The sequence below is a fragment of the Arachis hypogaea genome, chromosome 8 (genome assembly GCF_003086295.3).
Source record: "Arachis hypogaea cultivar Tifrunner chromosome 8, arahy.Tifrunner.gnm2.J5K5, whole genome shotgun sequence".
NCBI lineage: Eukaryota > Viridiplantae > Streptophyta > Magnoliopsida > Fabales > Fabaceae > Arachis > Arachis hypogaea.
In genome coordinates this window covers 49454151-49465679 of record NC_092043.1, presented here as the reverse complement: position 1 = coordinate 49465679, position 11529 = coordinate 49454151, and the positions used below count along the sequence as shown (strand labels likewise).

At 37.5% G+C, this 11529-nt stretch overlaps 1 protein-coding gene across 1 annotated transcript; it reads left to right on the top strand.

Annotated features, from left to right (window-relative positions):
* The first annotated feature begins 6329 nt into the window (after positions 1–6329).
* LOC112708071 (protein KINESIN LIGHT CHAIN-RELATED 1) lies at positions 6330–10487 on the top strand. Its single transcript, XM_025760197.3, has 3 exons — positions 6330–7689; positions 8544–9452; positions 10078–10487. The coding sequence occupies exons 1-3, from the start codon at positions 7097–7099 to the stop codon at positions 10310–10312; spliced, it is 1737 nt and encodes a 578-aa protein (XP_025615982.1). The 5' UTR covers positions 6330–7096; the 3' UTR covers positions 10313–10487.
* The last annotated feature ends 1042 nt before the right edge of the window (positions 10488–11529 follow it).

The window sequence follows — 11529 nt, the reverse complement described above, 5'->3', positions numbered from 1 at the left end:
CTAAAGAAGAGGCGCAAGTACAACTTCAAAAAAGAACAAGCCAAAAGGTTGGAAAACAACTTAAGGCTCAAATGCGCTTAGCCAAAAAGGATACAACTCCACTCAAAGAAGGCACAATCTCAAACAGGGCTACGAACGTCATCCGAGACTAAAAAAGGTTCTATATAAAGAACACTAAAAAGTCATTGAACAAAAAGCCCAGATATCAAGCCACAAGGATAACTTCGCCAAAGCAGAGCGGTCGTCAACACAAACTTAAAAGCAAGGCGTGATCCAGAAGGCAAGGGTAGAAAACCCACACTACCACTCAAAAGTGGTTGGACTGTGAAAGTACCAAACCTCTATAAAATCTGCAAAGATTGCAAAGCAATGAAGAAACAAGCCAGACAGATGCTTGAGCACGATTTCCAAAGAGATCGAAGCTCTGAAAAACACGATCTCACAGAAAGATCGAACTCAAGCAGGGGCACTGTTCATATCCTGGGCCAGGCTGTCCGACCCGGGATGTTTAGCGACAAGCCGACCGACCTCTTCAGGTCAGACTATCCGACCTCTTCTCAAAGAGCTCGGCCAAATCGCCAAAGGAGCCCAAAGCAGGCCCAAAATGAAGGAACACAGCCCAATCTAAAGGCAGCCAAAGCCCAAAAAGATAAAGGCGGTTCCCCTAAAGATAAGATGACTTCACTCAAAGATAAGATAAGATAAGATAAGATAACTATCTTATCTCCAGAGAGGTCACTCCTCACCATTATAAATACACTAGAGCACCCAGGTATAACTCATACTCTGATTCTACTCAAAACCTGTTTAATACCCATGCTAACTTAAGCATCGGAGTCTCTTGCAGGTACCCCCCACCCCCCGGTGACGAAGGATCAGCAGTACAGCCAGTCCAACAAGTCGGACATGACAGCTCCGGCCATCTCCCACCAGCCGGACACGTTAGCACCGACCAGTACAGAAGATCTCGTCCGAGATCGACCTCCAGTTTCAGGTAACCCTCAGAACAGTTACCAACACTCCCTCTCTTCCCTCCATAACTTCTCCTCAAACCCTTCGGTTTCTTCCCTCTCACTCCACTACCTCTCTTCCATCAAAAGCCTAAATCTAACCAAATGGGGAAGAAAGTTATTGCTAAAAGAGCACCGCGTGAAAAGATTCATAAGCTTCCTAGACCATCAACTTGCTCTCAAGACCCCACTTTTACTCCTTCACCTTCTCCTCCTACCTCTCCTCCTCGCTCCGCTCCCATGGCACGAACCAAAACCACGCCTAGGTACCTTGCCCCTACCAAGCCGACACCACCAAAGGCCACAACTTCCAAGCCAGGCTCCTCAAAACCTGGTTCTGCGAAGCCTAGATCCTCCAAGGATAAACGTCAGGTGGCTGAGGACCCTGTTCCCGAACCAACACAACCCAAATCCATGTCGGTTCCTGTGCGCTCTCAACGAGGTAACACTCGAGTCCCTCTATAAAATGTTAAAGAACCAGACATTGGACCTTTGATCACAAAACTCACTTTTTGACCTCTCACTCAAACTATAACCCCTATAGATTCAAATCTGCCATGAATAATGACTTTTATGATGGGGATATCAAGTATCGCACCCTTTGTCCATCTTTTCTCGCTGATCTGCCATCTTTGAAAAGAAAAGGTTTTCCATTTGTTGATAACTTGATTTTTCTGGACTAGAATCCTCTTTTTGACATCAAAAAGCCTGTTTATCCCTTATTGGTCAAAGAATTTCATGCAAACATGACTTATCATGAAGGCGCTGCTCATTCATATGTAAAGGGCCGAGACATAGTTTTAAACAATGAAACCATCAGTGATGCTTTGAAATATACTGATGTTGGGCCTTGTGCTTACACTTCTGTTAAGTGGGATGAAGGAGTTGGAATATCTTATCATGATGCATTGGCTCACATTTGTGAACATGTTTCTTTAATTGATGGCATTACACCCACTCACAAAGCCCTAGGATATGAGCGTGCTTAGTTGCACCGAATGGTCAACCACATTATTCTGCCTCAAAGCGGCTCATATCAAAGGGTTTTCTACACTGATACTCTTGTTTTATATGCCCTTCTCACCAAAACTAAAATTTCATTTGCATACTTGATGGTTAGATATATGTTTGACTCTGTTAGGAGTGAAAAGGACAAAGCTCTTCCTTATGGCATGTTTCTAACTTGCATATTTGAGTATTTTGGTGTTGACTTGACCAATGAGGAATATGAAAATAGACATTCATACCTAAAAAGGGGTGGTTCAGTGAAACAGAACAAAGGACCTACTCGATCTGAAAGGGTGGTCTTAGATGATGAAGATGAAGACTTTGTTCCTGAGGATTCTCTGTCTCTCTCGACTGAGGATACATCCATCTCTACTGGAAAGAAATCTGCTTTGCTGAATGTGGTTAAAGATGTTGTTCAGGAGTTCATTTTCCAATCAAATCACATGATTGCGATGAGCAAATAGCAAAGGAAATTAGCTAGCAAACATGAGAATTTCCTAAAGAAATCAAGGGATAGAGTAGCTGTGTTCATGACCTTCATTGATAACCTTCAAAAGGATGAAGACCCTGCCACTGATGTTGACGAGGAAGCTGATTCGGAGGGAAATGGCTCTGATGCCTAAGATTTGTCTCATGAAAACTGCTGCTGCTGCTTTTTTTGTCTCATGAATTCTATTTCTTTAGCTACTTATGAACTGTTTTAATCTTGGATGACTGTAATAAGTCTAAATATTGTTGTACTTTTGTTAGTTCAGTTAGTACTTTGGACTATGGTCTAACTCTTATCTGCAGGTTCAATATGTTACTTTTGTTGATCTTGCTTGTTGTCCGCCCTTGATGACAAAAGGGGGAGTAGGACAATAGGTTGGTAAAATGTGTTAGGATAAATGTGTTAGGATAAGTTTTTGGCTTTTGACTTTGTTGCATTAAAACTTGATTTCACATGCTGCTTTTGCTGCTAACATCAGCTTAATGATTGGGCTGATTATATGGTGTTGCCTATTTGATGTGTATAGCTCTTCACTGTACTCTCTTTAAGTGTAATGTAAAACAGGAACAAAAGAGGAAAGCTTAAATCCAGGGGGAGCTAATTCTGAAAAGGAAAGGGGAAGCAACATAAAAGCAAATGACAACAATCAAAGGGAGTTTCTAAACCTTACTCAAATTTATTTCCTTTTGATTACTACTTAAATTATGTTTGTCATCAAGGGGGAGATTGTTGAGTTAAGAAATTAACTAAATTAATTAAGTGATGACAAACATTATTTTTGGGCAAAATAAATAATTAGTGTTGATTATTTATAATTACTTATTACTAATTGTTTATTATTGCAGGCCAAAATTCAATAGCCCAAATGAAATGAAAAAGAAATCAGCAAGGATGTTGGGCTGAAAGCAAGATTAAGAACCCAAGGAAAAATAAAGAAAGAAGCCAAAGAAATCAAAACAGACCAAGCACATCACTATCCGATCCAAGCCTGATCTGATTTCAGCAACGTTCCCCTCTCTTGTGTCTAAGTCAAATCAGAGTTTCAGAAAAGTAAGAAAGAGAAAGAGAAAGCTTCTTCCATAAGCTTATCACCAAAGAAGCAAGAAAGAGAAAGATTAAGCTTGAAAGACAGATTTCAAATCACCCAGTTCAAACCAAATCAAGCTTAGGTTAAAGGTAACCCATTTTCTCTTGCATGCATCAGATCTTCATCTCTTCTTCCCAACTCTCTGCTCTATCCGAAATGGGATACAAAGGAAAGATAGCTTCTGCTCTTCTCTGCTGTGTATCCACGGTCTTAAACATGACTTGGGGACCAAGTTGGTTTTCAAGGGGTAAGATTAAGTTGACCATTGGAAGATTTCTATGGTTGCTGTTTTATGGCTTTCGGTCAAGATGAAGAAATCAGAGGCGAAGTTTCTAATCTAGGGATTAAGGAGAAAAAGTGAATCCGTGGGTTGGTGAAGCTCAAGGCTCAAGGTGTTGACCTTGGAAGAAGGACCAAGGAACTGGCAAGGAGATAAAAGAAGCTTGCTGTTCATTCAGAAAGCAAGGAAAAAAAACTAGAGCATTGAGGTTTTGTTCTGAGAAGTGTTCTTTGAGAAAGTTCAATTAACTGGACAGTGTAACCAAACCAAAGGTGCATTCCGCCAGTATGAAGAACTGAATCAGAGGCTTGCTAATATGGCTTTCGCATAGCACAAAGGCTGTTGATGAATTCAATCTCCTTCATGTTTTACTGATTGTAATGTACTTTTCTATGTTTATCTTTCTATAATTTCTTGTGAGAAAAGGCATTGTGAGAAAGCTCAAGTAAAAGCCATGAGTGGAAAAAGGCTGAGTGATACACTTGAGAGAAAAGCCTAGAGTTATTTTCTGATTTCTTTAGGTTGGTTAAGTATCTTGTATCTTGTACCTGTTTGGTATCCCTTTCTTAGTTGGGTTAGCACTAAGAGTGAATAGTTAGGTGTTAGCATAGCCAATGTCAAGTTAGGTGTTAGCATAGCCAATGTCAAGTTAGGTTAGAACTTGAGTGTGAAATTGGTGTATGTAATACTTTTAACTATAGTGGAAATTCCTCCATTGTTGTGGAGGAGACGAGACGTAGGTTGCATAGCACAAGGCAACCGAACCAGGATATATGCTGGTGTTAGCTTTTCTCTTCTTTGCTGTGTTCTGTTTTTCTAATATTCATGAGACAAAAATAAATTGTCTCATAAATTTTCGCTGCTGAGTACAAACAGAATCAGAATTGAAAGTTTTGTTTAAAAGGGTTATAACAGCTAAAAAAAAGAAGGTATAGATTCAACCCCCCCTTCTCTAAGCCTACCACAACCTTCAGGTGCCAAGAGTAAACGATGTCGTTTACTCATGTGGCAGGAAGGATGTCATCTCAGTATTTTATTTGTTTAGTCATCATAAAAAAAAGTCGAAGAACCACATTAGTACCTAAATTTGAATCTAGAGGATCAATATATTGATAATTTTAAATTTTAAGGACCAAAATAGATAATCGCATGAATCTCAAAGACCAAAATAAAATTTTGGTCCTTGCTGATCAATGTGAATTAGCTTCGCTGATATTATTCCTTTTAAGAAAGGATAGAGATACTAATAACTCCTAATGAATTCAAATTTTGAAATCAGCTTTTGATTGTAAGAGGAATAACTTTTCTTAGCCCCATATGTTTTTTAGTTGAAAAATAAAAGCTTACCTTCTAAGTTCTAAACTAAATTCTAATAATGATAATAACTTAAATTATAAGAATTTCATGGAGGTAAGGTAATCAATTTTTATACAATGGTGGTGTGACTAAATGGGTTAAAATTTAAAAATGGTGTAAAATAGACACTCCTTTTTATGGGAGATAGATAATATTTTTTGTATTATGAGACCTTCAAAATTGTAAAGTTGCAATTTTTATGTATAAATTATAAACTATTAAGATTTTGTCAGGTGCAAAATCTCTAGAATAGATTATTAGTATAAAAATGCAGCATTACCATAATTATTAAGATAGAATTAAATTGGTTGGTTCAATTCACAATTCGATGAATGAATGATTTGATCGACTCGATTAAATCTTAAATTAAAATTGTGTAAAATCGATCAATTTGACAAAAATTTATCTAAATTGACTAACCCATTATAAATTTATAAATCAGACAAATCTTACAAAAATTTGACGAAAATTCGTATATTTTTTTATCAACTTAAAGTTGCAAAGTTGAAATTTTATAAGGAGCTAAGCTACTCCTTGATCTCTAAGATCAAAACATACTTTTAAAGAAGAAAAAAAAAAACAGTTACAATGTTGTGATTTCAAATATTATGGCAGGTCTCTGTCCAAAAAAAAAAAATATTATGGCAGGTGTACTTTTATACAAAAATAATAGCAATGGTATTGATATGTATTATCGTACGTAATTTAATTAAATATATCAAATTATAAAAATTTTATCTATTATTTTCACTAAAAATTATATTTGTGTGAAATTATTTTCATACAAGTAATCACTATTATTTATTATCTAAGTTTTAATACATTAAAGTGATTAATTGAAAAATTATTTAAAAGAGTAGCATTAAAATATTCAATGTATATATAATATATATATATATATATATATTATTTATTAAAAAATTTTAAAATTTATTATTAATAATAGTTTAATGTGTATCCGTTAACTAAAGTTATACAAAAATAAATTTTTTTAATTTTCTCCTTCAATTGATTTAATAAAATCTGATTTTATATTATATAAAATTTATATAATATAAAATCACATTTTATATAAACTTATAATATAAAAAAATCGGTATCATCACGTTAACTTAAGACACAATCAAACGTAGATCATACACATTAATTGTTTCCCAATTTAGAAATTTCTACGTAATCTACTAACCACAAATACAAAAAGGGGGAGAGAGAAGAAGAAGAAGAAGAAGAAGAAGAAGAAGAAGAAAGAAACTGCAAAAAAAGCAGCAGATAGAGGCTTCTGTGTAACTCAACTCAACCTTAAACAAAGGCACATAAACATAAGCAAACACTACTTGTTCTATTAGTTCACCAATCATTCTATCATGGATTTTGTTTCAATCTTCTTCCCCTTTTTCCTTGTCAAGCTTGTTCTCAGATTAAAGTACCCAAATGCTATGATCATGAGGCGTCTCTTCCAAGCAACCTTCCACCACTACTACCACCATAATCCCTAATAATCCATTACCACAATTCTCCAATTCAATTCTTTTTTACTCTTCTTCTTCCTTTAATCATAGCTACACCCAATTCCCTAACCTAACCTAGACTCAATATATACATACATACACATTAGAATTACAACAACAGCATAAAGTTTCCATTTTTCTTTCCCAAACCCACAAATTGAATTGTGAATATTGAAATTAGTGAAGAAAAGTTTCATTTTCTGTAATTCACTCAACACAATACCCTGAAATTCAATAGTGGGCAACTCATTCAGCTTATAAAGGAAAAAAAAAACATTTTTTTCCCCAATTCACATAAACCCATAATCCAGAAGCCCCAAGTTCCAATTTTGAATTCTAGGTTTTCAATCTTTAACCATGCCAGGACTATTCGCCGCTAGAACCCCATCAAAAACGCAGTCGTTTCGCGATTTCCTCATTGAACCGCCGGAAAACGAACCCTCCAGCGAGCTGAACCCTTCTCCGCCGCCGACAGCGAAACGAACCACCATGAGAACGCCGGATAAACTCGCCGTCGACGACAACGATACCTCCCTTGACAACCCAGACATGGGCCCGTTCCTTCTGAAGATGGCCCGAGACACTATTCATTCGGGTCAGGACCCGAAGAAAGCCCTAGAATACGCAATTCGGGCCTCCGAGGATTTCGAGCGGGTGTCGGGTCCAAGTCCGGATCTTGCCACGTGTCTCCACGTGGTTGCTGCAATATTGAGCGGGCTGGGGCGGTTAGAGGAAGCGGTCGAGACTCTGGAGCGGTCAATTCTGGTGTCGGATAGTGCAGAAAACGGGTCGGGTCATGCAATGGTGAAGTTTTCAGGGTTGATGCAGTTAGGAGATACTTATTCAATGATTGGGCAGTTGGATAGGTCCATTGAGTGTTATGAATCGGGTCTGAAAATCCAAGTTGAGGCTTTGGGTAGATCTGACCCGAGAGTTGCTGAGACTTGCAGGTATAGTAAAATTTCATTGCCTTATACAATGGAGTTTAATTTTGATGGAGCATAAAACGTTCTTTTATTTTGTTTTGGTTTTAAACTCTGTTATTTAGTTTGTAGGTATTTAAGGTTTAAGGATTAGGATATAATATTATTAAGTATGCGAAATATTTCCACTTTGTTTTTGGTGTCCCACATTGTTTATTTTTCTATTTGGACTTCTCATCATCTCAATTCTCATGTATGTTGGTTTGTTAATTAAGTAATGTATTATTATTCTAGTGATTAGTGAGTTAGTGGATCAGTTTAATTAGTATATCCAATGTTAGTGGATTTTGTTTGAGTTGGGTGGCAGAAATGATGTTGAGTATCTGTTATAAAAAAATTCTAAAAAAATATTGTAGAATCTTTTCTTAGGTGGTTTGGTTGGATGCTAGACCCTCTAAAAGAAAAATGTAGTTTAAAATAGTTCGACTTTTTGTCTCTGAATAATTTGATCAAGGGTCATATGGATCTGAAAACAACAACCTATGAATTGTTTTGTTGGTTTTGGCCTATTAGAGCATTGGATATGGATACATTATCCATTGATCATTGCACTCATAATGGCGCATCACATGCACTGCGCAATTGTTTATTCTATCATATTCAAATCAGTTCCTTCTGTGCTGGATGCAGCATTATTGTTGCTTTGAACCATGGTTATGGATTCTGAATGATGACTCTATAAGAAAGTATTCAATAGAAAAAAAAAAACTCTCTTTTGTTTTGTACTTGAAAGAAGCAATATAAAAATGACATGAGTTTAGGAACTAGTTGATTGAAGTAAATGGTTAGCTTCATAAATAATTCCTTTCCTTTGTTAATAGATACTTAGCCGAGGCGCATGTTCAAGCCATGCAATTTGATGAGGCTGAGAAATTCTGCAAGAAGACCCTTGAGATTCATAGGGAGCATTGCTCACCAGCTTCTCTTACAGAAGCAGCTGATAGACGTCTTATGGCCCTCATATGCGAGGCGAAGGGAGAATACGAGCCGGCACTTGAACATCTTGTCCTTGCTAGTATGTCGATGATTGCCCATGGGCAGGACAATGAGGTTGCAGCGATTGACATTAGCATTGGCGATATTTACTTGTCGCTCTGTCGTTTTGAGGAGGCTATTTTCGCCTACCAAAAAGCGCTAACGGTGTTCAAAACCACCAAAGGTGAAAGTCACAGTTCCATAGCATTAGTGTACATTCGCCTTGCCGACCTCTACTACAAGACAGGAAAATTGCGGGAGTCAAAATCCTATTGTGAAAATGCGTTAAGAATATACTCCAAACCTGTACCTGGAACTACCCCAGGGGAAATTGCAAGTGGATTGAACGAAATCTCTGCCATCTATGAAGCTTTAAACGAGCCGGAGGAGGCGCTGAAGCTCCTCCAGAAGGCAGTGAAGTTATTGGAGAATATCCCCGGACAATATAGGACAGTGGCAGGAATAGAATCCCAAATAGGAGTAATCTTCTACATGGTTGGGAGATACAGTGATGCATGGAAATCTTTTGCGAGTGCCATTGCAAAGCTTAGAGCAAGCGGAGAGAGGAAATCGGCGTTCTTCGGATTTGTGTTGAACCAGATGGGCCTAGCATGTGTGCAACTGTATAAAATTGCGGAAGCTGCCACGCATTTCGAAGAAGCAAGAGAGATATTGGAGCAGGAGTGTGGAACATACCATTTGGACACTCTTGGAGTTTATAGCAATCTTGCAGCAACTTATGATGCCATGGGGAGGTAAGCACATCTTTCATTATTAGCTTGAACAATATGTTTCTGTCTTTATGCTATTTTGTGTTACAATCATCTATTCTTTGTGCCATTGAAGCTTTCATTTCTTCAATACCCTAAAATTAGTAGTCACTCAAAATGTTGCATCATGGAAGATCATCATTATCATTCATTGCCTAGGGACAATTCTTTGGCCTAGTAAAGCACCAACATAGCTCCCATAAGATCACTTAGTTAACGAAATATACGATAAAGGTTTAGCTTCGCCTAACAAATTCATCTAATCGTCAATTGGGCTTAAACTAAATTTTGATTGGATTCAATGGTTAAATGGAGCAAAAGTATAGGGAATCTCGAACAAAGTTTCAATCTTTCATGAGTTGTTTCGTTAGCGAAGTGATCTTTCGAGAACTATTTTGTTAGTTCACTCCTCATGGCATGTATAGTGTGACACTGCTTCCTTTTCCATTAGTTGGTGATATGAGTGCATATTTTTTGTCTTTCAAAAAGGGACCACTATAGGGCTTTTGTGATATTTTGCTGTATTGAATTTCTTGGCACAGAAGACATAATTATATGATTCCATGTTAGTATATGATAAGAAAATCTCTCTTTTTCTTGGTGTGTACAGAGTTGAGGATGCCATTGAGATATTGGAGTACATACTTAAGATGAGAGAAGAAAAACTTGGAACTGCAAATCCAGATGTTGATGATGAAAGGAAAAGACTGTTTGAGCTTTTGAAAGAGGCAGGAAGAGTTAGAAACAAGAAGGCAAAATCACTTGAAAATCTTATAGAATCCAAGTCCTTCAAGATGAAGAATGAAGGGAAGAAGAAAAGGGTTGCATTTGGTTTGAGAACTTGAAAAACAGAGAGTTTTATTGTCATTAAAAAAAAAATCTCTTACATGTTCTCTTTTATTTGGCATCATGAGAATTTTGCTAGTGTTTTTGTTCTATGAGCCTTTACCTAGTCTTACATATGTTAATATTGTCAATTGTTACCCTTGATATATAAAAATTTACTGATTTTTTGTGTCACTAATTCTATCAAAATACTAAAAGGAATTTATCTTATATGGCAACTTATGTAGGCAAATTAGTCCATCAGGGTATTTGTTATTTCCAATCCATCAACAACAAACAAACAACAACAAAGCCTTGTCCCACTAAGTGGGGTCGGCTACATGAATCAAACGACGCCATTGTGCTCTGTCATGTATCATGTCTACAGAGAGACCGTTTACATGTAGATCTCGTTTGACCACCTCATGGATGGTCTTCTTAGGTCTTCCTCTGCCTTTCGCCCTTTGTCCATCTTCCATCTCATCCACCCTCCTGACTGGATGTTCTATCGGTCTTCTTCTCACATGTCCAAACCACCTGAGACGCGATTCAACCATCTTTTCCACAATAGGTGCTACTCCAACTCTCTCCCTTATATCTTCATTCCTTATTTTATCCAATCGCGTATGACCACTCATCCATCTCAACATCTTCATCTCTGCCACACTCAGCTTATGTTCGTGCTCCCCTTTAGCCGTCTAACACTCCGTACCATACAGCATAGCCGGTCTTATAGCGGTGCGATAGAATTTACCTTTAAGTTTTAAAGGCACTTTTTTGTCGCATATAAAACCAGATGCACTCCGCCATTTTGACCAACCTGCTTGGATCCTATGATTTACATCATGTTCAATCTCTCCATTATCCTGTATGATGCACCCAAGATACTTAAAACTTTTAACTTTTCGTAGGGTGTTCTCTCCAATTTTCACCTCTATATTGGAGTTTTCCCTTCTCAGACTGAACTTACATTCCATATATTCCGTCTTGCTACGGCTTATGCGCAGACCATACACTTCTAGAGCTTCTCTTCATAACTCCAACTTCTTATTTAGGTCTTCCCTTGACTCTCCCATAAGGACGATATCATCGGCAAAAAGCATGCACCATGGCACAGGCTCTTGGATGTGCTCTGTGAGTACTTCTAAGACTAATGTGAAAATGTATGGACTTAAGGATGATCCCTGGTGTAATCCTATACCAATAGGGAATTCCTCTGTCACACCACCTTGAGTCT